The following is a 27,964-nucleotide window of genomic DNA, read 5'->3' as shown; positions in this document are numbered from 1 at the left end:
CAGCCTGTACACTAGGTGTTAGCCACTCATTTTCATTCACACTAGTATTCAGACTATTGTCTGACACCGGGGAATAGCAGTGGACTATTGTGTTTTACATACTATGCAAGTTAATGCAACGCTAGTGAACACTTCACTTAGCTAACTCTTGGTGCGTAACTACTATTTGTATTCATTTGATTTAACACAGGAACTCTATTTTACCTTTAATTTTCAGTTCCACTGGAAAGGATTAGTTTAAAGCATGCAGGTGAGTGGTTGCAATAATATAGCAAGATTGGGCTATTCCAGTTGAAATCCACACTACCCCTGTGGAAGATTTTGGAAATATCTTCCACAGGGGGAGTATGTTTTTCAAATTTTGGTCAAGGTTATTCATTTTGAAATCTATACTCCCCCTGTATCATGCCTTTACCTGTATCTTCCACAACTGGAGTGAGTATTTCAAATAGAAGTTACCCAACTGTCTATTCTATTCGAAACGCATACTCCCTTTGTGGAAGACTTTAAATAAAATCTTCCACAGGGGTAGTGTGGATTTTAAGTGAAATAGCCCATTGACTCCCTGCTCTGAGTGCTCTCATCTGACAGGTGTGTGAGTGGACTCAGTGGATGCAGAGATCAGGGGCAGAACATGTCATCAAACAAACAAACAAACCAGAAAAAAACTACCTGAAAACCTAAAATGCCTTCACCAACTTTGTTTTAATGCAAACTTTTTTTTTATAGAGTGTGATATTTAGAGTGGGGTTAGGTGGAATGCATTGATTTCCAAGCTTACTGAAAACTAAAACTAAAACTTGACATCATAAATAGATTGGGATATTTCAGTACACACCAAATAAGTATGTTGAATGTAGGATTTTTAAGTTAAACCTTATAAGTAGTTTAAATGGAAATGATCCCTTCTGATTTCCAAGTGATCATAGCATTCTTGTGAACAAGGTTTATATTTTAAGCAGGAGCCAGGCTTTTGTTACCCATGGTTGCCAAGTTTTGGTTCCTGGTGTGTCCAATATTTTACACTACAAACTATAGGACCAGGGCTCCAGGAGCCATCTTTGGGACCAGGAGCTCATTTTAGCTCCTGGCCCAGGCCCCTGGGCCCAGGCCAGGCCTATAGCCAGGATTTTTTGTGGGGGTGCTGATTTGGAAAAAGTGGACTTTTTTTCCAAGGGGGAGGGGCAAGTTTGTGAAAAGTGGACATTCTTTCCCAAATTTGAACATTTTTTGACCAAAAAAACTTAATAAATCAATTTTTTTTGGCTTGCTACCCTCGCAAATCCTTAAATTTGGGGACTTTTTGTACACTTTTGCAAATTTGAGGGGGGGGGGTGCATTGCACCCTGCACCCCCCTGGTGACGGCTCTGGCCCAGGCATACTTAATATAAGGCTAGCTTGGGAACAGTTTCTGGATGTGTGGTTTACACCTTTTTATTTAATGAATGTGTAAAATCTATTTAATGTAGTATAACATGTATGTATAAGGGAAGCATGATTCAGCTAAAATTCAATTTTTAATGTACTTTTGTATTTTTAACCCAAGTTCTGATATCGTCTTTCAAATGCTATCAACTATTTGAACTAAGGAATAAAGCTTAAACACTCTTCATAGCTGATAACCTCTTGATATGTAATTAACTTATCTCTGTGATTTGTTGTTGGACCTTGTCCTCATACCCAGGTCAAAGACAAGTGATATGTTCATACTGTATGTCTTAAATACACACAACTTTAGGTTTTGCTGAAAACATTGAAACGTTGGGTTATACATGTAGAGGGTAAAGGGGGTAAAACATTTAAATAACATTCAAAAACATTTTTGGAAACTTGCTGAAAAAATATTCTAACATTTTATTATTTTTAAATAACACTTTTAAAAAACACTTAAAAGTGTTTTGCAAAAATGTTTGCCAAAATATTTTACAATAACATTTTGACAACATTTTTGAACTTTATATAACCAGACATTATTATAGCACCACTGAGAAAGAAAAAGTGTGATTTGCAAAGTCATCTTTCTGTTTTTTTTCCATAGGTGTGATTGCTTCTGGAAGCTTTGTGGCTGTCTCAACAAATACAAAATGTGTGGTGTAAGCTTAAGAACTAACCAATATTCTACAGTTGGTATACTCAACTTAATATAGCAGTAGATCATCACCTGGTATTTTAACATCACCAGAATCAGTAGATAGCTATTTATTATCTGCTGCTTACAGCAAGTACTACCTACAAGCAGTATCAGCAGCAGCAGCTGTAAACAGCATCAACAGCAGCTGTAAAGATGACGGTGACTTATCGGCAACTCCGGATAGCTAAAAGTTGTGCAAAGATTCTCTTTTGTGTCCTGCTGTTTGGATCTTACTGGTATATGAAAAGGGGAACAAATTTTGGACAAGCAGATGTTGAAAAAAGAACTGATTTTAGGGAAAATGGAGAACGGTGGATGGACCCAGCTGATGAACTTGGTGGTGAGAAGGCTGGTGAGTACTTTTGTTTCTTGTTTAAAATTATTATTTGAGGGTTTTAATATTAATGACCACATATTTGTGTTATTGCTTTATAAAAATATGCTGAACATAATGATGCGTCTGGGTTATAATCTTGTTCCCAGGCAGCCACTCAAGGAACACAAATATATATTTTTAAATATTTTGAAAACATCATGCAGAAAATTATAAACCCTTTAGAAATGTTATTGAACTAGAACTATTCCCATTCCTGGACCGTGATGCAAGCTGATTCAGTGCAGCTATAGTTGGTCATCTCGGAATGTACGGTTATGTATCCCCCTATCGGATGGTGCTGAGCTGGGGCCTGGTGCTACACCAAACTTTAGATGAACCAAAGTAGAGACAACCTGTCTGAAATTAAAATATTTATCTTTGTCAATTTGGTCCAGAATGTATGACACTTTTGTTGACTCCTATCACATGGCAATGATGGCATTCCCATGTTCCCAGGTATTGCTTGTAATCCTGCTTGACATACATGTCATGTAGGATCAGAGGCCAGTAGTAATTCCTTTATTTTTAAATACTGAGGGGGTGCATCCTCCCTCGGACACCCTCCACCGCTTCTGTTTTGGCCATCCGTACACTTTTTGTTTTTTCAATAATAACAACTATAGTGTCAAAATGGTCCACAAAATGGCTAATTTTGAATTTTTTCCAAATAATGAGGGGAGCACATCCCCCACAGACACCCCCTGCATATGGATGAAGAAGTGTCCATTTGGCTTCTTTTTATGACACATGTACACTTTGTTTTTTGAGCAATGATAACGACAAAAGTGGTCTCCGAAATTGCTTTAGTTAGGCCTTTATTTCAACTAAGAAACCCCATTCTAAGGGGCACATAAATTCCCCCCTCATGCATCCCGCGATGTGATGGCACTCCTACTCCTAGCCATTCAAACCCCCCTCCAAATTCCTAGATCCGCCACTTCATGCGAAAGGCAGTTTTGTTTTTCATGCTTTTCTTGTTGCATTTACGCCATATGCACAAGAATGTTTTCACATGGCATAGTCAGTAGGCCTACAGGGTAAAACAAACACACATTGCAAGTTAACCTTGTTTTGAGATGACAGCACGTACAAAGGGTTACTACTATTGCGTCTGTCAGCTTTTGTGGAATTTAACTTTAAAAAAAATAATACAAGCAAAGAAAATTTGTAAACTCAACTGCATATTTTGATTGATTTTAATTCACTACTAAGTATTTCGCTCCTGTTCAATATGTTCATCATTTATAAGGGAAAAAAACCTTGCGAGACACAGACACGCCATAACACAGATTCACCATTTTTGGATATTTGGCAGACCCAAATCGGTAAGATGGCTGGGTCATTCTTCGGTAAGGTGCACGATTGCAGTCCCTCCACTTTCAGGAGTCATAACTAAAATACTGAAACATGATTTCAATTTTATTTTTTGCAGTTGTTTAGTATTGACGTTCCTTTTATATCTCAAAACATCAAAATATTAAAAGAAGTTCTTATTTTTGAGAAAATTGCTTATACAGGGTGTCACAACCCCCAAAACCCCATGTCCCGATTGGGGTCATCAAAATTTTTGATGCTGATATCTTTTAGTGGTTAACTTCAGCATCGTAAAAAACACCGGGAATGACAAGTTATTTATGGTATATTGTAGAAAAAGTTATTGTAACACATCTTTCATAGCCAGGAGTAAAAATAATTTCACCCTATGTCTAAAATGTCCTGTCCCTATGTCTGCGTCATCTACCGTCACAAAAATTTAGAAGCGCCTGGAGAAAAATACTAATTTTGTAAGGTCATTTATTTGACCTAGAGAGCACAAGTCAATATGCAGTAAATTCATTTAGACATTTTTTCCTCATGTTGGCACAATAAATTCATCAAAACTATAACCATTTCTTCACTAACATGGGTGGGTACCTTTATTAATCATCATCTCCGAACGCTTCTGATACCTAAAATGTTTGCATTATTTATTTTACTTTTTTCAAAATTACAACAGTTGTACATTTATTTCTATTCACCTCCTTTATTGACCATGTGTATGTTATAGTTGTACCACTAGGGTCGTAAGTTTGTTAATTTCGTAATATACCATCACGTCATATCCGTCACAATTTTGTGACGGATATGACGTTGGGGTGATTTTCACCATGAGAGAATCATTTCCAAATCACGTGACGGAGATGATACAGCAGAATTTCCATTCCTTGACATCATCTCCGTCACTCTACAGATAATGCCCTGCTTTGACCTTAAAACTGGTCAAATGGAAATGTAATGATATGTTGCATAATCTTGGTTATACTGCCTTCCTCTATAGGTAAAAAACAAATGTTCAATGTGTGACACATTTTTGGTATCAGTTGAACTTCGTTGCAATTGTGACGGAGATGACGACCGTGATGGAGATGACATTAGCTGCAGAAAAAGCCAAAAAATTACACCAAGCTGCTAATAAAGATTGAGCCAAACACTTTTTTACTACACTGGAGACATGTCTCTTTGTTAATCTGTAAAAAATTAACAGAAAAATCATTTTGAAATGTCTATTTTCGAAACCTTCAAAAGTGCACCTTACCGAAGAATGACCCGGCTATGAAAACCAACTTTTAGTAGGTACTCCAAAATACTCCAAACATATAAGTATATTTTGCCATTTTCTGATATTTTTAAGGGTATTTTGTGACTTTTTTTTTGGATTACCTTTTCAGTTATGATTCACACGCTATTAAAAAGAATACTGATATTAATACAGGAAGTTCCATTCAGTATTGCAATTTGTTACTTTGTGTCAAATTTAATTATTACAGTATGAAATAAAGTCAGAATGTTTGTGGACATAAAACAAAACTGCAGACAATTAAGGTTTGCACAACCAAGTTGATGTCCAATAAATTATTATTCATGGGTTTACATATATTTTTATTACTATTAGTGGAAAAAATAAAGGAGCATATAAATAAAAATAACTTTGACATAGGCAACAAATGCAAAGTTTAATAGGTGATTATTTTAAGGTTTCAAGGTTCACTGACTTTGTGTTTGTACTTGACTAGCAGTGAACTTTGATAGAGTTCAAATAAACCTGAGCGTGGCATTGAATTGACAAAGTCAAACTTATGTGCATGTTCCACATGTAAGCCAAGCAGTAAGGTAAACACTGTAAACACCAAACAAGTTCTTTGGGTTTAAATACAATTTTCATTTACAGCAATTTGACAAATATTACAGGCTTATAAATACCACCTCTTTTGCAAAATCACAGTCTAAGTACATTTGATCTTTCATATCGATATATATTTTTTACACCTAAACAGTTTAGGTCTATTTGGGAAAAAAATGTATATCTTCAATACGAAAGGTCCAAATTTTCATAATTTTATGATGGATGGCTTTTCTTCCCAGCTACATACACGTATAAAGTACCGTACATGTCATTGTCATTGGACTCAAAAACAAGTATGGGAGACAACACAATTTTGTGGTGGTCATGTTCTATACCAACCGAGAGATCATTTGGTTTATTTATATATAAAGAATATCCTCTATGGGATTTCTTAAGTATCTCATACCAAAGGAAAATGCCTCGACACCAGACATGACCATAATCTGCGCGTATTTGAAGGCACATTATTTCTTATGACGTTATTAATTTAACAACTTCTAGATTCCATGGGAAAGTGACCCTTGACCCGGACAAGACCATAATCCGCAGCCATTTCAGGGCACATATTATTCCCTATGGTAAATGCCCCAAAGCCAAACATGACCATAATTTGCACTAATTAAGGGCACAAGTTACCATTGTTCACCATAAATATTCGCCAATTGGCACACTTCTAGATTCCATGGGAAAGTGACCCTTGACCCTTGACCCGGACAAGACCATAATCCGCAGCCATTTCAGGGCACATATTATTCCCTATGGTAAATGCCCCAAAGCCAAACATGACCATAATTTGCACTAATTAAGGGCACAAGTTACCAAAGCCTCAAAGTGTATTTTATAACACCCAATTCCAACTTTACGCAGATTTCAAATAATGATCATGTCATTTGCCATGATTTGTCATAAATGCATATAATTAATGCATAATATCAGTGAAAGCCGAAAAATAACTGCACATATGCGTCTTCTTTTATAGACATGAAAAGTTTTGCTTCACTTATTTCACATATTTATTTCCCATCTTTGGCACAGTTAATTGCAAGTATTTACCACCCTGCCTAGGAAACTGGTGACATACAGTCACATACTTGGCTTGTGTCTTTAACGCCAACGTGGTCAACAACCATTTTTGGTTGTTTTGGTTTTTATTTATTTATTTTTTTGATTATGTGGTAAAGTGTTTCTTCTTCTACTTTTTGATTTTATGATAAAGTGCCTCCTTGATGCCGACAGAAACATTCTTTTTGTGGAATTATTTAGCATACAAATTCTCAGACTTCAGAATTTGCTATGAATTCAACGTCATATCACACTTATTTTGAATTTGTTGACTCTTGTTATCTTATTTCTATACAGCTAGTTCTCTATTTGCATTGTGAACCATTTTTCTCCAGTGTTTTGCGCTTGGAGACATTCATAGTTTAACACGACCGCTATATGCAGTGTTTAAGGCTCAAGTATATAGAAGTGGAAGCTTTAAGACTTGAACTTGAATTCAAAATTATAATAACTTGCTGACTTGCGAGTTATTATCTTATCCGTGTCCCCACTTATTATGATAAACATGTTCTATTAAACATGTTAAGGCATTAACTTAATTTCCACTAAGCCTGCACGGCTTGTTAATATTTACTTCAATTCTTATATTGTTATGCATGACTTGAATTTAACTCATTTTGTGAATATTTGACATTTCTTAAGGTATTTTTGTTTCAAATGATTAACTTTGAAACGTTTAACGCTCTGATAAAACATTTAATGCTTGTGAAAATTTAAGCCGCATAAATTAGCATTAAACATGTTTTCACAGTTACGTCAAACTTATGACCAATTGATTATTCTTACTAATTTAATGCTTGTGTAAATTTAAGCCGCATAATTTAGCATTAAACATGTTTTGACAGTTGTGTAAAACTTATGACCAATTGATTATTCTTACTAATTTTCCGCTAAAACATGTTAACTTATACGTGACTCGCTGTTACTTTACTTGCACTTAATACATGTACATTTATTGGGTGTGGAGGGTGGGTTTTTCAATAGAAGTTGATCTCTCGATGATAAAACATGATATGAGTCAAAAACCCATTTGCATTTGACCAGCTACAATTATGCCAATTGATTGGTTGCATCATAGCAACAACAAAAACATTTAACAAAACCATTATGATTGCATTATAACCATGCACCTGTTTTAACATGGGTGAACGCATATCTGAAATCACTGGTGTGCATAACTCTAAGTGGATCAACGGCTTAACCCATATTATACACAAGGGGGAAAAAACTCCCATCTTTACACCTGGCCAAAAATTTCTCCCCATTGACAATTTAGTTTTAATTCGACTTCGCTTAATTAAAAGCCATTGTCATTGGACTCAAAAACAAGTATGGGAGACAACACAATTTTGTGGTGGTCATGTTCTATACCAACCGAGAGATCATTTGGTTTATTTATATATAAAGAATATCCTCTATGGGATTTCTTAAGTATCTCATACCAAAGAAAAATGCCTCGACACCAGACATGACCATAATCTGCGCGTATTTGAAGGCACATTATTTCTTATGCGTTATTAATTTAACAACTTCTAGATTCCATGGGAAAGTGACCCTTGACCCGGACAAGACCATAATCCGCAGCCATTTCAGGGCACATATTATTCCCTATGGTAAATGCCCCAAAGCCAAACATGACCATAATTTGCACTAATTAAGGGCACAAGTTACCATTGTTCACCATAAATATTCGCCAATTGGCACACTTCTAGATTCCATGGGAAAGTGACCCTTGACCCTTGACCGGACAAGACCATAATCCGCAGCCATTTCAGGGCACATATTATTCCCTATGGTAAATGCCCCAAAGCCAAACATGACCATAATTTGCACTAATTAAGGGCACAAGTTACCAAAGCCTCAAAGTGTATTTTATAACACCCAATTCCAACTTTACGAGATTTCAAATAATGATCATGTCATTTGCCATGATTTGTCATAAATGCATATAATTAATGCATAATATCATTGAAAGCGAAAAATAACTGCCAAACAAGTTCCTTCATTTCAGAAGGAAGTTGCTTAACCCCGCCCTTTTTTTTCAATTTCAATGATTCAATATTCCAGGATGCCATGTGAAACATGCAGCCTGAAGTTAACTGGCACTATCCAGTTTAATATAGGATGATACTTTTTTTTTTCAACTTGTGGAGCATAAGTTGATGATTGTGACTTTAGACTGCCACAAGTTTGCCCAACATAATACCCAAATTACTTGTGGGTTAAGCGGTTAGCACCTCGAGAACTGATTTTGAGCATTGGAGTGGCTAAATGCTTTACTGTATATTTTATCTTTCTTAACGGCTTTTCAAATAATTGTTGACTAAATTAAACCCATACTTTGAATTCATACAATTACAAATTCCCATACCAATCCGTTGGATTTAATACTGTCACTGATACCGAATAGATGTAATTGGAACGTAGAAAAACCTAATCAAAAGCTTCGTGGAATAAAAGCAGGAAAACCTTCCAATTGCAGCGTGTATCGTTTCAATATTTACCAAGGATTTCCATACAGGATCTATATACAATTTTTCTTTCATGAACTTGGTTTATCATTTCGCCTTTGCCAACTGTCAAGTTCATAGTAAGAGTGTTATGTTACCTACTGGCTTTATGCATTTGACAAATTAAGTTTCAATTTGTATCCCCAGGGAAAACAATTAAATGTATCTTAAGACTGCTTAACCCTGTAGTGTACTTGCAGTTCATTGTACTTTTGTGGACATTGTTTAACTCTGGTGATGATCATGCCATTTCCAGAATAAAGTTTGCTTGATTTTGTTTTGTGACTACAAACTACTTGCATTGGTTCAAGTTTTGTTATCTGAGTTTTCATCAAATGCCAATTCCATGCTGACACACCCCTGACAATTATGTTGATGATGCGGCGTTGATGCGGCTATTAATATTATACATTTATCGACTGTCCTTCGATTTTAACGGTTTACAACATCACTTAAGCACGTATAATTGCTGCACATTTGAGACACATTCGCACCTCCGGCCGTTCCGATTTGGTAGTTCACAGCATCTTGCAACTGGTGGATGGGCTTTTGCAAAAATAGCATTCATCATTTCATAGCGAGTGTGTAGAAGAATTTAATTATCACAGATATAGGGCCTACTTTAGTAGGTCATGTGCACTTCTTGAGTTATGTTGTAAAGATTGCTGAAACAACAACACTTTTGTAAAACGTACCCAACTCCTTAACAACGATACAATAATCCGGCACGTTTTCACGGTATATGATTTGTAGAATGTACTTTTGCAAAACATCAACGTGTTATTTTTCCATGATGTATTGATTTAGATAACAAAATCAATATTTTGGCTGCTTCGACCCCAATACCGCGTCTGTCCTTAAGCCCATATTGTAGTAGTAGTATGAGCTGTACATTGTAGGCCTTAATGCCTGTTTGATCCAAGTGTTCATGCATGAAATTGTTTTTAATTTCGATGAGCTTAGGAACTTCGTTTTGCCATACCTTGTTCATCATTATTCATGTTCGTATTATAATCTTCAGTGGTATGTTATTCAAGAACTTCGGTATTATTAACTTCTTGTAGGCCTTAGACTTGAATGCTGATATCCTCCGCAGTTTGATCCAAGCGTTCATGCGTTATGCGTGAAATTGTTTTAATTTCCCTGAGTTCAGGAGCTCTGCCTTGTGAGGTACCGCCCATTGTCGCTTGTTATAGACTGAACTGTATACCATGCATGATGTCCACTACACATTTTGCCATATCCCACCAAGTACGCTAATTCCACAACTTCAGCACTATGAATTTCTGAAATGAAACAAAAATACACAGCAAGAGACGACTGATGCTATACACTGTATGTCTTATACTACTGTTTTATGATTTATGGAGATATGATTTGTCTGTTGGTGTCTGTTCAGCCATGTTTCTTTGATATACATCTAGCTGCACCTATAATTGTAAATATAGGCCTACTCTTTGTTTTTATTTTTGAAACGCCTATTTGTTATCAATTTGTTTAACATTGTATGCATATATATGAACTTCATAAACGTAACCTTCGCCCTTTCTACTTGTTTTGTTCTCTTACTGCATTAGTTGTTTAACTATCATGTAAAGGGGGGGTCAACATCAGAACGCACTATGCAATTTATGGCTTCCTCATCTACTGCTCCTCCTATTTTGTTCTATTTTAAAATCAACCTGTTTCTCATCTACTTTATACAATCATGTATTCCTTGCTCGTGCCTACATTTATATACCTTTGCATATTTGATGTGTCAGCATATTTTATAGGCCTAATACCACATATAAATGAATGCCTAACTACATAAGTTCACATTTTTTAGTATAGGCCTATACTCAAATTTATATTTCTTGCCTATGATACGAATATATTCCAATATTGCTAACCTGGTCATGTGATCTGCCTATGTTCCATATTTTAGCCAGTACATAAGGTATCTGCTAACACTGTAAATAAGCTTAAAGGTTCTCATATTTTACCATTGTACAAGACAGTTTTGTTCATTCTTTTTAACTAGGCCTCTCGCTACCCTATACTTGCACTCCAAACGTCCTAAACCATCGATGGAGTTGTGTGAATGCACAAACTCAATATAACTGGTATTAATTGACAACCACCCAAAAGAATCTCTTTAAACGCATGTAAACTATAAATTTTTGATATTAGGCCTAAACCTAATAATTATACTCACTTCCATTTATTTAATTACTTTTTTTTTCATTATATTACCTGTATGTATTATTTGATATTGTTATATTAAATTGTATAATGCAGATCCACTAATTTTGATCGGTCATTTCTACCTTGTTACTAATCTATGTATACGTATTTGAAGGACTATTTATATATTTTACTGCATATCTATATTATATCTATAATTACCTATACAAATGTGTTTTATTTCAATCCACTAAATACACGTAGATGCTATTACTGTATCTGGTATGCTTATTATTTTTTATATTTATTTTAGGCCTATTCTTTATTTCCTAAGCAACCATCCCAATTTGTTTACCTCCAGAAAATAAGATTTTTTTTTTTTTTCTTGTTGTGCCTTCTTTACTTCCCGTTTGTACAGCAATTGTTCACATCTATTGTTAATCTGGCTAGTTTCTTATATTTTTGTCAGTTTTTTTTTTTTTTGTTTTTTTTTTTTTTTTTTTTTTGTTTTTTGTTTTTTTTTTCATTTACTTGATAAGATCTCGACTCTGCCATTATATAGAGCTGGTCTATCTCCCTTGATAAACAATAGTTTTCCTTTTTCGTTATTCTGTTTTGCATTAGTAATAGAAGCATGAATTTAGTATAACCTCCTTGACCCTACCATTTGTTGCTTAATTAAATTTGTTCCCCGCTAGTTATCCTTGTACTTATTGCCTACCATAATTAATATAACTTTTATATCCTGAAATATTCGTGTTTAGGCCTATTATTTTTTGACGAAACCATGTCAGTCTGAAGCGACATTAATTCGAACTTGTGTGATACTAATTCGGGTTTTTACGTACTCTATCAACTCGCAATAACTCGAAGATGAATCTGACCGTGCATTTGTATATAATTTGATCCCCAATACAGAAGGTACCATAGGTCCTACTACTTGCCCTCCGTCTTACACATACCATGTGCTCGCGTGTATTTTGAGCATGTTTGAAATTAATCTATTTAACCACATAATAATATTAATTCATATTATTCATAATTATTCGATCAACTGAAATGCCAGCGCTGGCACTATTTAATGTTTTAATTAACTCGCCTCCTATCTTATGCCTTTCGCGCTCATTTCTTGGCACTGCTTAGATGTTATCTGGCGTATAGATGTTATTCGTGTAGGCTTACATTTAATAAAATTTTCAAACGATACGAGATAAGTATAATAGTTGCTTAATCTTTTGCTACATGTATGTTACCCGTATAACTTAATCGCTGTCCTTCGTGGTGATCCTCCTTATTGCCATTTCTGTTATTTATTATTATCATTATTATTTCATAGTATAATTAACAGATTAATCATAACTTGCCTACTCAAGTCCTCTGTCTCTTCAATACCGCCGAAAGACAAAGATTCCACCATGATGACGCCTGGCCGTCCTGCTTTACAATCACAATCTATGTAACATTCTACTTGCACTCGATACCCTGATCACTCTGCTGATTGTTTTACTGTTGCCATTTTGTTAATATCCTGTTGGGAGATTCATATACATTGCCATAGAGCGAATGCAAGCATTAAACATGCCACTGTTTTATATTGACATGTAGCTATTTAGCCATAGATGCTTTAACCATTTTTCAATAGAAGTTGATCTCTCGATGATAAAACATGATATGAGTCAAAAACCCATTTGCATTTGACCAGCTACAATTATGCCAATTGATTGGTTGCATCATAGCAACAACAAAAACATTTAACAAAACCATTATGATTGCATTATAACCATGCACCTGTTTTAACATGGGTGAACGCATATCTGAAATCACTGGTGTGCATAACTCTAAGTGGATCAACGGCTTAACCTATATTATACACAAGGGGGAAAAAACTCCCATCTTTACACCTGGCCAAAAATTTCTCCCCATTGACAATTTAGTTTTAATTCGACTTCGCTTAATTAAAAGCCATTCATGTCATTAGATTTATAAAGTTTAATTTGAAGACTTTTAAATGTCTAAAATATCATTTTGTAAAATTTGTATTATATCATGAATTTCAAAAACTCAAAATTATTTGCTATCAGAAGGATATTTGGTATCATATTCCTCATATTCAGAATGCAATTTGATGTGTCTGATGTGCTCTTAGGTCCCACGAAAATACCGTGCAAACGTTGCTATCTGAGCCCTTAAGGCCTAGCTTACAGTGCTTTCTGAAAATAAACAGGCTAGGACAAATATGCATTTCCAGAGTATATATAAGAGTGTTTTAAAACGGGTAGTGGTAGACTTTAGTAAAGTGTTGATAGAAGTTTTTACAATGTTTAAAAAGTATTTGTAAAATTGTTCACATGACCCATTCCATGTCAACTCCAGGGATGTGCACGCAGCACCTCTTCAATTTTTTCTTTTTCTGTGTGGTGGTAGATATTGATGAGAAAGTAAAATCCTGAAAATTTGAGCTTCATACTCCATTTCGTTTTCCCGTGGCATCAATTTGAAATTTAGGGGGTCAGCGTAAAAAATGTGTTGCAACGCGAAAGACAACGTTTGGAGGTCCATAAATGTATAAAGGGAACCCTTTACAACTTTGAAAAGTATGTATCCTGGGGTACTTATTTGTGTAGAATTCAAATCTGGCATCAGAAAACATGTACCTCCTTTACTTTACAAGATATATGGCCCTCAAAATGCAACTCCGTCCATCCAGTACCAACTTTGGGGGGTCAGAACTCCAAAAGTAAAAATAATTTTATTGTCCATTTTTTGCCAGTCAGAGCCCTTTGGTAGGACATTACTCTTATCCAATATTGAGCCTATTAGAATACTTTTAGCTGAGATATTACCCATGCAAAACCCCAATTGTACATTTTTTGTACATTTTGACCCCCCTGAAAACCAATGTCAGACATTTTGCCCCACCATCAACTTCAGGTATGTTGAAGATATGTCCTTGGACAACATTTCTGAGAGATATTGGCTTGGGGTCTTGATGGCTTCAACACATCACTTAGGTTTGCCTACTCCATGATGCCAGGGATTTGAATTCTACACAAAACAAGAGTTGTAACAGGGTTCGCATGTTATACATTATATGACTTTATGTACCTCTATGGAGAATGCAAACCAACTAATGTGTTGAAGCCTATGCCAATATCTCAGTGAAATCCAGGATTTTCAACATTTTTATGCTGAACCCCTTGGTTTTTTCAAATTGATGCCACGGGAAAACGTAAATGGAGTATGAAGCTCAAATTTTCGGGATTTTACTTTCTCATCAATATCTACCACCACACAGAAAAAGAAAAAATTGAAGATGTGCTGCGGTGCACATCCCTGGAGTTGACATACCACACACAGGAATGGGTCACATGTTAAAAAGTTGCTTTAAAAAGTAATTAAAGTCAAAACATAACTATTAACAGCTTAGAATTTATGATCTGTATTATTGTGAACTGACAGTGATTTGCACATCCGGTTAGGGGTGTCTACGTTTTCGGACCGACCGTAAAATGCACTATGCATATAAATCACTAACCGTTTAAACGTTAAAAAAATTCAAAAACTGGATAAAGTTGTACATTTTAATTACTTTTGCTTCTATTGAACAGCTAGCAATGCATTATGTCCCAGGCTGTTCAATAGAAGCAACAGTAATTAAAATGTACAACTTCAGAATTTTTTGTTAATTTTTTTTAAATAGCAGTTTTTCTCTGTTTCCACCCTTGAATAACAAGAAATTTAGGGTCTATAACTAAATTAATTTTTTTATTTTGGGAATAAGTTTTTTTCATGGATATCTACTGAAAAAAGAGGATGCTGAGATCATGAAATGCTTTTTTAAGTAAAGAAATTAGCTACATGTACAGGCCGATTTGAATGGGGCTTCAACTTTGTCAATATTGCTGTTTTCCTTGTTTTGTTTTTCATGGCAATTTTAATGATTTATCCTTCACTTTAAGGCAATTTATACTTTATTTTATTAATTTTTCACTTGGCTGGGATCAATGAATGGGCCTTAAGTCAAACAAAACAAGCAAACAAACCAAAAATGTTATATTTAAAAAAAATCAAGATATCTTGTTATATTTAAAAAAATATTTAAATAAAGATATTTAGATAAAAACACAATAAACAAAGCTGTGAAAAATGGGTCTTTTGCTCTTTGGGTAAAATATGTGAAGTACTAGTAGTCTAGTATTCACATTTAGGTAGCGCAGTGTATAATTTGCCAGACGGTGTACAATCTGTTGCATACATGTACCAGTACCAATAATGTAATTTTCACACCTTTTAATCATGGACTATATTAATTTTACTACAGTAAATGTTTTAATGATACAAATAAAAAAATAATTGATCAAATTGAATTCAAGGTGGATGGATGTCAGTACAAATGACTACACAGGGACATGCCGCAAACATGAGTAACTTTTTCAGCCTTTTTGTATATCAGTGACCCCTTTTCGCCAGTCCATACGCGGGGCTGGTATCTATTTCTGAGATTGGGTTTGTATGCTCAAGAGATTAACTTTATTGGTATTGGTAAGAATTATTTTATTTTACTTTTTGAGGTGGAATGTTTTAAAATGATTGTTATTCGATTTGTAAGGAAAAGTAAGTATGTTTTGCCGTTTCAACGAATGAAAACGAGTGAGTATTACCAAAGTTATGTTTGAACTACTTATGACTTTAAAAGTTCTTGGTATAATTGTAACAATAATAGTTAATATACAGCATCATGTGGTCAGCAGAAGAAAATTACATCACCTATGATGTCATATCAGTGTCCTTGACCGGGGTCCTTACTCCTTGACCACTGAACAGTGTGATATCATGTTGATAACAGATCTATAGAATCAAAATCTTCATCATATCACAGATTCTCAACAATCTGTGATCATTATGGACCATATTGATGTGAAAGTAGTTATCTATCATATCCTGTGTCGCTTTTATGGATAAAATGACTCAAAATGTTATTGATGAAATGGTTGCTATCATAAACATCAGTTTTGTCTTTTCAACGTGAAAAATCTGATGCAAAATAAAGTTTTTAAGATGCCATGTCCATAGCTTCGCAGGAGTTTCCGACTAGCAATCAACATGATCAGCACATTCAGAAAACACAGTTTAAGAGTGAAGATTGTAGTGAGTAATCAGTCCTTTATAAATGTGCTGACCACTATCTATATATTTTAATATAGTAGGCTTAAACTATACACTGCGAATTAATATAAGTAATTTTAAAATAAAATGTACATGTAAGTTAACTCAAACCGGCAGTGTATTTGTGACGTGGTATATCGAAAGCACGAAAGCAGTGAAATCGGACATTCCTAAGCGAAGATATTGAGTTCGTAAGTTCTGATATTACAAAATTGGAAATTGAGATATCGTGGGTAAAAAGCTGATAAGACAAAAAAACAAAAAAAAACACAACAACAAAAACAAACAGACCAGAACAATTTGGAGTAATGAATTAAAGAGTTGACATGAGATTAGGAATTAATGTTTTCTGCTGTTTCAGTGTACATGTTCTCATCGTTGATGGTTTGGTGGACTGTCATGTAACATGGATGTATTAAGCGTGATCCTAAAAATGCCTTTCACATTGACCAAAACTAATTACAAGACCTTTTCTACATTGAGGCTGGCTTTCCCTTTTAAAGGGAATTTTTATTCTAAGACAATTTTGGTAAATTTATGGATCCTTTTTTCAAAATGTTCTCAATATTTTCCGGAAAATAGCCCAATATTGTAGTCAATCTAGCCAACATTTTTGAAACTTTCCCAAAATTTTGGAGAAAATGTGTAGATTTCAGCGAAAATTCTGACTTTTGGTATATCGCTGGTACAAATTTCTTGAGAAATTGGTATATTGATGGGTCCACTTTCAAATTGTCAGTGGCACACCCCACCAAAACCAAACTTGAGTACCCCTAGAGAGGACCAGGGATATGAGATCCATGAGGACTAACCTCTGAATATCCTTTTGGCTTGCTATGTTATTAGTCTGTGTTAAGATATTAATCGAACAACCAAACTTTTCATTTTTCGCACTTGAGGACAACACAACATTTTTTTTTTGGCCTTATAGCATATTAGTATTCGATTGTTTCCTGACTTGTTTTCCTAAGCATTTGTAGATCTAGGTGTTATTTGTAGTAACCTATTTTGCAGATTGTTTTATTTGTAGTGGGTGCATCATGCGTGGTTCAGGAAGCTCTGACTGCATGACACACAACTTGGGAAAGTTTGCTCATTCAGCTTCCTTATTGTACAGAACGTACTTCAAAATAATGCATGAAATAACAATGGAACAATTTTCCCTCTGGTTTAATATTACCAAAAACAAAACATTGCAAAACAAGTATATGTCATTTTAAAGGTACTTATTATTTTATCCTGAATGGCCGGCAATGTGGATATTTCTCATTCAATTCAAAATAAGATAATAAATGTTGCAACCAATTGCCTTGTTTGTTTTCTATGATTATGAGTTTTGACCCAATTTTTTATGTAAAAACATTAACGCTAACACTGGGTGGTATGGCTGGGTCCCAGTTCCGGCACACCACGTATCCGCAGGTACTCATGCTAGCCGGAAATTTCACGAAATTAGGGGGTATTTTCAGATATAGAAACGTGATTCGCAAAACACAAAAAAGGGGTCGTTCTTCTTACCACTTGTTCGCAAAATTGAAAAAAAAGGGTACTTCATTTAAAGGAATCACATGTACAAATCATTGTACTTTCATTATTCTTCATTTCTGAATCCCATGCACAAATTGCCTGTTTCATTGTTCCGTTTGGCACACATGACATCACATGACATCAATTAATAGATGTATACAACCACGGGTGCTGTGCATTATACTTATCCTACGCATTTCTATCAGCCTGGAAAGGGGTATATTAGAAATATTGTTCATAATAAACTTCACGAAATGCAAAAGGATGTGTTTTCAAAGTTTGTCAACGAGCGCGAGTACCTGTGGGTACACAGAGTGCTAGAACTAGGGGCTGGGTATGCCATGTGTGTTGCCCGGTCCTGCCCTGTCCCAGAGGAGACACACAGTTTGTGAGTTTGGGTTGGTTTAGGGTTAACCCTAACCACACAGGGGTGGCCTGTGTTACTCTGTCCTGCCCTGTCCCAGGAAAAGCACCCAGTTTGTGAGATTTGGGTTGGTTTAGGGTTAACCCTAACCCCACAGGGGTGGCCTGTGTTACTCTGTCCTGCCCTGTCCCAGGAAAAGCACCCAGTTTGTGAGATTGGGTTGGTTTAGGGTTAACCCTAACCCCACAGGGGTGGCTTGTGTTACTCTGTCCTGCCCTGGCCCAGGACATCCAGTTTGTGAGATTGGGTTGGTTTAGGGTTAACCCTAACCCCACAGGGGTGGCTTGTGTTACTCTGTCCTGCCCTGGCCCAGGACACCCAGTTTGTGAGATTGGGTTGGTTTAGGGTTAATCCTAACCCGGCAGTGGTGGCTTGTGTTACTCGGTCCTGCCCTGTCCCAGGAAAAGCACCCAGTTTGTGAGATTGGGTTGGTTTAGGGTTACCCCTAACCCCACAGGGGTGGCTTGTGTTACTCGGTCCTGCCCTGTTCCAGAGGAGGAACCCAGTTTGTGAGATTGGGTTGGATTAGGGTTAACCCTAACTCCACAGGGTTGGTATGGCTGGGTATGCCATGTGTGTTATCCATTCCAGCCCTGTCCCAGGGGAGGCACTCTGTGTGTTGGTTTAAGATCTTAAATAAAGGATCTTTAGTTTATCCATGAGGACTAACCTCTGAATATCCTTTTGGCTTGCTATGTTATAGTCTGTGTTAAGATATTAATCGAACAACCAAACTTTTCATTTTTCGCACTTGAGGACAACACAACATTTTTTTTTGCCTTATAGCATATTAGTATTCGATTGTTTCCTGACTTGTTTTCCTAAGCATTTGTAGATCTAGGTGTTATTTGTAGTAACCTATTTTGCAGATTGTTTTATTTGTAGTGGGTGCATCATGCGTGGTTCAGGAAGCTCTGACTGCATGACACACAACTTGGGAAAGTTTGCTCATTCAGCTTCCTTATTGTACAGAACGTACTTCAAAATAATGCATGAAATAACAATGGAACAATTTTCCCTCTGGTTTAATATTACCAAAAACAAAACATTGCAAAACAAGTATATGTCATTTTAAAGGGTTGGTATGGCTGGGTATGCCATGTGTGTTATCCATTCCAGCCCTGTCCCAGGGGAGGCACTCTGTGTGTTGGTTTAAGATCTTAAATAAAGGATCTTTAGTTTATCCATGAGGACTAACCTCTGAATATCCTTTTGGCTTGCTATGTTATTAGTCTGTGTTAAGATATTAATCGAACAACCAAACTTTTCATTTTTCGCACTTGAGGACAACACAACATTTTTTTTGGCCTTATAGCATATTAGTATTCGATTGTTTCCTGACTTGTTTTCCTAAGCATTTGTAGATCTAGGTGTTATTTGTAGTAACCTATTTTGCAGATTGTTTTATTTGTAGTGGGTGCATCATGCGTGGTTCAGGAAGCTCTGACTGCATGACACACAACTTGGGAAAGTTTGCTCATTCAGCTTCCTTATTGTACAGAACGTACTTCAAAATAATGCATGAAATAACAATGGAACATGTGTGTTATCCATTCCAGCCCTGTCCCAGGGGAGGCACTCTGTGTGTTGGTTTAAGATCTTAAATAAAGGATCTTTAGTTTAAGGTTAACCCTATCTCCACAGGGTCGGTATGGCTGAGTGTCTGTTATTTTACCTCATCCCATTCACCAATAAGCAGTACAAACTATTTGTGCATTCTTTCAGAAATATATCCGGATACCTTCATGGTTCGTCATCTTCTGGAGACCAATGGCAATGACACCAACACTACCTGTACCAAACGAGGCATCAGTAGCTTCCCAACAGTATTTACCAATGCACAGCGCAAAAAAGGTGCTATTCTGATCAACTTCTTGGTGTCTTTCTACATGTGTGGAATGATTGGATATTGCTGCGCAGCTTATTTTGTACCAGCTTTAGAGATCATCTGTACAGGTAAAGTATGTTTGAATTGGTATTAACCCTGCAATTATGGGAATCGTTTTGGCCTTTTGCTGCTGAATTATTGGTCTAAAGTACATAAAAGTATAAATATCTAGAATGGCAAAAAGTTGATGAATCCAACTGTGACATCAGATTTGTGTAAAAGTGTTCAATTTTGGAGAAAATTATAAAAGAAACCAGCCCTGTAGCAAGGTTGAAAAATGTGGGAAATGAATCAGGCCAAAAAATTGGATTTGCCGTATAGCCGTATGCGATCGCCTTTATTTTAAGTTGTCAAAAGAAAAATTCAACAATTTGACTGTGAAGCAGCAAAAATATTGAGTCTACTCAGGCCTGTTGGGGTTTTTTTCCGTTGCCAATAGCCTACTTTGTAGAGAGCTCTGCCCAGAGAAAAGGTTTTTTCCTGGGGTATCACAGTTTTTGGATGGGAGCGGTTGAATGCAATGTCAGAGTTGATGCAAGAATTTTTCTCTGGGCAGAGCTCTCTACAAAGTAGGCTAAGGCAATGGAAAATAACCAACATGTCTGAGTGGCCCAGATTTTGCATTTTTGTTGCTTTTTGTTTTTTAAATCCTAAAATTTGTGCAAATTTTATATATCATTTTCAAGCTTTCAAGCTTAAAAAAGTTTTACTTAAAAAGATCTACTCGTAGAACATGTTTGTGTTTTTTCATTGCGCAATGTTCAGTTGAAGGATGACAAATTTTAATTGGATTTATAATTGACTATGTTCACAAATTATTTCAGCATTGTGCAGCATAGTCAGCTGCTACATGTAGGTGTACTGATTTCAATGGAATATATTCATTATCGTTCTCGAAAATTGCTTCCCAAATTATTTCTGCAACATAAATATTCATGGTGCCAGGTTGAAATCAGCATCAGGCAATATCATTAGGCAAAAAAAAAAAAGGTTTGTCTCAAAGCTCACGAGAAATTTAAAACAAATGCTAAATGCGATTTTTTATTTTTTTTATTCCCGACTTTTTTCATGGTATTTTGAGAAAAAAGTATGATTTTCGCCGATTTTTTCTGGAAAGAAATACTAATCTATTTTTATAGAAATGTTACAATATATATGGCTTTAAGAGGAATGATGAAAAAAAATCAAAAATCACATATTGACCCTTTAAAATGAGCATTTGATAAAGGTTAAATTTTATCTGTTATATTCATTGAAGTAACTTGGTAAAATGCCATCAAAATCAGTTTTCTGTTAAAAATCGTGTTTTTAGGTGATTCCAAGTAATTTTACAGCTGTTATAATGGCCTTTCAATAATAGTTTTCACCCAGCAGTGAGTTTTATTGGAAACGTTTATGGTTGAGAGGTTATCTACTTTTATAATGTGCAAACTAACAGCTATATTTCCAGGATCTGTGATTATATGCAGCAGAATTACGCTTGTCGAAACTGCTAGAATAATAATGATAAATGTTTGATTAAATTTGAGATTGAAACCTTAGTTGGGGGAGGGTGCTCTTGGGCAACTCTTATTCTTGTGATGCATATCAATGTGAGGCAGATGGCATTGTGCCATGAGGAAGCTTCGAGAAATTTGCACCAAAAATTGTCAAAAAATGCTTACTTTTCAAAAAAATAATAAAATAAACCCAGATTTTTGCTCAAATTTTAAATATTCTTGGTGAAGTTGGTCAAAATTCAAAAAATTTATAAAAAAAATAGCTCCCAGATATTTTTATCTAGTTTTTAAAAGTTATAAAAAAAATTTTGGCCCCAGAATTTTTTTGTTACGTTGAACGTAAAAAGTTGGGCAAAAAATGAGCATTTTGGCCCACAGAGGAATATATCAAGTGCGCACCATTCTAAATATGTATACTTTTATATTCTTTAGACCAGGGATATGAGACAACAATTTAGCAGCTAATTCTGCTGTTATCCTTGTTTTTTTGCAAAATTTTTCATTTAAAAAATACCTTTAAGATGGTACTACACCCTCTGATAAATTTTGTGACTAATTTTGCATTTTTCTCAAAAAATAACTATATACTTCTAACTAAAGTTATGTATATTATAGGGGCAAGGAATCCAATTCAGCAAAATTCAGTGAAATTTCAGTGATTCAAGACAAGTGGTTCATTATATTACATGTTAAATGAGGTACATTCTAGCGGCACCTCTTTTCTTATCATAAATAATGTACCGTTTGTCTTGAGTCACTGAAATTCCAGTGTAGTAACTGGATTCCTTGCCCCTATAATAACTTTTTGTTCATTGTTACCAGTGTGTTATTATTTTTGAGAAAAATGCAAAAATAGTCACAAATTTATCAAGGGGTGTAGTACCACCTTAATGACAATTTGGTGTTGTTTTCAACTCTTCCTTATCGTTCACTTCACATGTTGATAATATCTGTAAAAAGGTTTCTCGTCTAACTGGTTTTGTCATCAGAACTTCTCGCCATATGCACTTCAGTGCTCTTCTGCATCTATTTAAAGCATTGATACTCCCTCATCTTACATACTGTACTGTAATTTGGAATCCTTGTCAGACTGGCCTGCTTGATAGGTTAGATAAGAGTCAGAGAAAGATTTCTAAAGTCTTGATGTATAGGAAGAGGTGTCCTTCTGATCTTTCATATGAGTCTAGATTAGATGAATTTGGATTACTTAAAACATGTGACTTATTTGATTTGTTAAGGTTGATCTTCTGCTTTAAATTGATTAATGGAATTGGTCCTTCTTCTTCCTTTTGCCAATTTTTCAAGCCTTCTAAGGTTAAAGAGCTTAGATATCTCCACTGTAGTTCTCATACCAATGCCTATTTCAACTCTGTTTTTGTTTCCTTTCCACGTTTGTGGAATGAACTTCCCACTGATGTCCGCTCTGCGCCCTCCCTTACCTTGTTTAAGGCAATGTGTAAAGAACATTTTATGATGTAATTATGTTTTTCATATGCATGTATACTTATCTAAAAATGTTTTGGAAACTTCCAAGTTCCAATAGTTGTATAATTTGAGTTAGGCCCACTCTAAGGTAATAACTTTGTTCACATGTGTATTACGGTAATTTATTTTGCTGCTGCGGCCTATCTTGTACTGTTGATACATCCTGTGTGCATAAGTTGTGTCTTAAGAGTGTTTCACTCTTTTTACTTAAAATGTTTTTTTTTTGTGTACATGTATCTTGTATTTATTATTATTTTTATATGTACTTATAATCAGGAAAGAAGAACACGTTGTGTTTGGACTGTTTAGTCTATTTCTTCTTTCCTGGATTGTCATTTAAATTGCTTTTAGTGGTTTTTTTTTTTTTTCATGTTTGTAATTTATGACAATTGAAATAAATATTATTATTATAATGACTTATCATTCACTTTCAGGCAATTTAGAAACAATTTAATTTTGTTGCACAAAATCTGGTCTTCTAGCTGGTCATATAAAATATGACTTTTATAAGGCGTTATATGGTAACAGAATGTACTATAAAAATTATAAACCATAATATTTGATATTTCACATCAATCATAAAATGCACAGTGACAGTATAAAACAATTGATGCATAACACAGCAACTATAATAAAATGTACAATGCTAATTGGTGTATAAACGGGTTCTGTATTTCATTAGAATAAAAATGATTAATTTCAAAAATAGATACTATGTTTTTTAAGAAATAAAGGACAATGTCATATTCATAGCAACTAAATAATGTGTCAAAGGCTGTCAAAATGTAAATAATGGTTGAGGTGGTCGAACCTATTATTTAAACGTTTTGGAAGAACCCTTATTTCTATTCTTTTACCACAAACATAGTGCGATTTCAAGAAAAAATATCGCTTTTTTGCCTAAGATGTTTACATCACATAAAGGTAAATCACGATATGTGGTGTGATCAAGCAAAATCAGACTGAAGTCGGGCATATTTAATATTCAGTTTTATTATGATTTCATCAATCATTTGTAAAGCTATATTTTGCAGAAAACATCATTGAAATTGAACATTTAGTTCCAAAGATATGAACAGTTGAACTGTTTCCAAAACAGTAGACAACAAAAGAAATTATTTCCTTTGTTTGACTATATCTGAATCATTACAATTGCTTGATCACATCACATAGTGCATCAACAGTACAAGTGACAGCGCTTCTTACAGATAACTTGTATGCATAACTTCTACCCATCAGAACCTTTAAATAAAAAGTACCCCATCGTGTTCCAAGAATGTGCCGAAAAATTATTACAACTGCTAGCAATTCAAATTTTGCTTTGAAAAACAAACTAAAAATCTTCTGCACTGCCCTAGTCAATTCATAAAAATCCTTCGGATGTAATTGATGGGCTATTTCATTTAAAGAATCCACACTACCCCTGTGCAAGATTTTGGGAATATCTTCCATAGTGGGAGTATGAATTTCAAATGGAATTGACATTAGCAGCTCCATTTGAAATTCACTCTCCCTCAGTGGACGATTCAGGTTGAATCTTCATTATAATGAAATTCAAATGGGCTGCCGAAGGTGTTCCTTCCATTTGAAATTCATACTCCCCTTATGGCAGATATTTCCAAAATCTTGCACAGGGGTAGTGTGGATTTTAAATGGAATAGCCCAATTTTGCATGGCTTAAAGGATAAATTATTTATTGAACATCTGCATTGCTGAAATAATAAGCTAACACAGATTTGTACTAGCAGGTTTAAAAGAAATTAAATACAGACATATCATCTAGAGGCTATACTCATCAATTCATATAGGAGACAACAGCTGGAAAGGCAAAATTTATTAGAAAAAAAAGTGCTTTTGCTTATTACATAAACAATACAATAGTTTACTTTAATTTGAAATTTTTTGATTTAGTAATAAAAAATATATAATGTGGAAATTTGCTATTAATAATTGATATATAAAAAATATTAAATTTGACGTGAAAACTTGGCAATACTTTATGCCAGATTTATTCATGAGAACCAGGCACTACCAATACTTTCAGCTTATGTAACTGTTAATGAGGATTTTTCCACTCTTTTGTTCTGTTACAGCGAATGGGATGGCAGGAACCATATTTTAAAGCAATTCACTAAACAACTGCAGTGTATACTCTTACAATTAATACATTGATCTTATGCAGTGTACTTCTTACAATTAATACATTGATCTTATTTCCATAGGTCTTGCGGTTCTTGAGTTGAAGCCAATAATATATTGAAAAACAAGTTTTGGGCATTTTCCCCCTCTGGAGAAAAATCATGCATATGATGAGACAGAAATGACACCACTTAATGTACGAGTCTTGGGATCTCTTTTGCAGAACCCATACCATTCCTATTGTTTGTCAGCTTATTTGTGCCAATATTTGAGTTTTAATTTTTTACAGTAAAAATAATAAAAAAAACATGTAACAAATTTATCCTAAAATCTGGGTCACTTGGGCCCGTAGATCAGAATTTTTTATCGCCTAAAAGTATTGTTTTAGCGTCTGTTGTCCATCTACCATCTCATATGACATAATTATTGCCATTATATTTTATACATTGGACATTATTCTCTTGTTATTATTTTTGCTGTAATAAAACTGTCATAAAATACTGATATCTAGACAGAAATAACTATTGGATGATAGACTGTCCATAATAGCCATCTGCATCATCAAATATTAATTACCAATAATTATATTCAGATATTTATTGATTTCCTAAAGTAGACATTTGTTTAGTATTAGTGTCATCAATATTGATTCTACTAACAGTGTGCAAACAAGATTTTTGTGAAATTAACATTTGTTGAACTCAAAGTAGAGCAATTATCAGTGATTTTAACAAAAATAATCTATTTAGGCATGTTAGGCAAAAAAAACCACATTTTTTTCACAAAATCATTTTTGAAGGGGTATTAGTAGATAAAGTGACAGTGGGCGGATGGACTTTTCAAGTAAGGTTGGTCAGTCGCGATTTTTGTTGTTGCTAAATGACCTTAAAAAAACCACAAAGCTTGAAAATTCTGCACAAATTTTGCACACATATTTTGAAGTGAATTTAAAACAAATACCGTCAAAATGAATCCACTTTGGCCCAAAACAATATCTGATAGTAAAAACTAACAATATTTGGGAAAAAGCAAATCACACATTATTGCTTTAAAAATAACTCACATAGCTAGTTTATTATACAGCGATATTAACAATGAAAATCTTAATTTAGAAAATATTGCAAATATTGTTTTGTCACTCACAAAATCGCATATTTATAGGTCCAGGAAAATGGTCCCGCTTTTATGCTTTCCCATTCAAAAGTACAGGAAGCAGTGCAGTGCTGACATCAAAGAATAATGTTTTATACACATTAAGGGAAGGGGTATGAACGTTTGGACAGTATTTATTGTGGGACATTAGAGCACATCAGACATATCGAATTGCATTCTGAATACGAAGAATGTCCATCTGATATCAAATAATTTTGATTTTTGAAATTGCAATGTAATACATTTTATGACAAATCATTAAAATTGATATTTTTGATATTTAACAGTACTTGAAGTAAACTTTATAAATCTGATGATTTATACTTGAAGTGTATGTAGGTGGGATGAAAAGCCGACGATCAATTGAAAATTTTGACCTTCGTATTGAAGATATGGATTTTTTTTCCCAAAAACCAAAAAAATTTTTTTTGGTAAAAAAAAAAAAAAATCCATATCTTCAATATAAAAGGTCAAAATGTTCAATTGATCGTCGGCTTTTCCTCCCAGCTACATACACTTTAAGAATATATCATTAGATTTATAAAATTTATTTCGAGGACTGTTATATATCAAAAATTTGAAAAATATCAAACTTTAATAATTTGTCATAAAATTTGTATTATATCGTGAATTTCAAAAAAGAAAATTATTTGATATCAGAAAGACATGCTTGGTATTCAGAATGCAATTCGATACGTCTGAGGTGCTCTCATGTCCCACAAAAAATACTGTTGAAATGCCATAAACGCTCATTCTAGATCCCTCCCTTAATAGATTTGAAATGCCGACTGGTAATCATGTTGAACTTTGTGTGTTGAATCTTAGATTTGAATCTGTCTCCTGATGTTGCTGGGGCTACATTCATGGCTGCTGGCAGTTCGGCACCTGAGTTTTTCTCTGCTGTTATAGGTAAGTACCAAATAAACTTATTCCCTAATGCCCAAAGTGCTTTTTGGCAACTGGAAGGGAAAGAAAGCAGGAATAAAGAGAGAAAACAAAGAAAGAAGTTGTTTGTTTTGGTCAGGATTCAAACCCGAGACCCCTCACATGCAAAAGTTGCATTCCCCTTGTAGGCCTAACATATCAAGTAGTATTTTGTAGTAAGGCTGGCATTTTCGGTCGGGTAAACGGGTACCGCCGAGATTACATTACCCGGTAGGAAATACCCTCCCGGTACCGAAATTTAAAAAAAAAAAGAAAAAAGTTTTATATTTCTCGGTTTTGTAGTGTCCTGGACCTAGACCTAAATGCTAGGATCATTCATGGTTGACCTAA

The 27,964-nt window shown here is 34.8% G+C and overlaps 1 protein-coding gene across 1 annotated transcript in view; it reads left to right on the top strand.

Moving 5' to 3' along the window:
- The window catches only part of LOC140171313 (sodium/potassium/calcium exchanger 5-like), a 56,975-nt gene that overhangs the window by 2,640 nt on the left and 26,371 nt on the right, over nucleotides 1-27,964 (top strand). Inside the window, exons 2-5 of the mRNA XM_072194549.1 lie at nucleotides 191-250; nucleotides 2,040-2,484; nucleotides 20,252-20,482; nucleotides 27,515-27,598. Coding sequence (XP_072050650.1) covers nucleotides 2,286-2,484; nucleotides 20,252-20,482; nucleotides 27,515-27,598 — 514 coding nt within the window. The 5' untranslated portion in view covers nucleotides 191-250; nucleotides 2,040-2,285. The remainder of the gene's footprint in view (nucleotides 1-190; nucleotides 251-2,039; nucleotides 2,485-20,251; nucleotides 20,483-27,514; nucleotides 27,599-27,964) is intronic.

This window comes from Amphiura filiformis, chromosome 15 (genome assembly GCF_039555335.1).
Source record: "Amphiura filiformis chromosome 15, Afil_fr2py, whole genome shotgun sequence".
Lineage (NCBI taxonomy): Eukaryota > Metazoa > Echinodermata > Ophiuroidea > Amphilepidida > Amphiuridae > Amphiura > Amphiura filiformis.
This window is presented reverse-complemented; position numbering and strand designations above follow the sequence as displayed.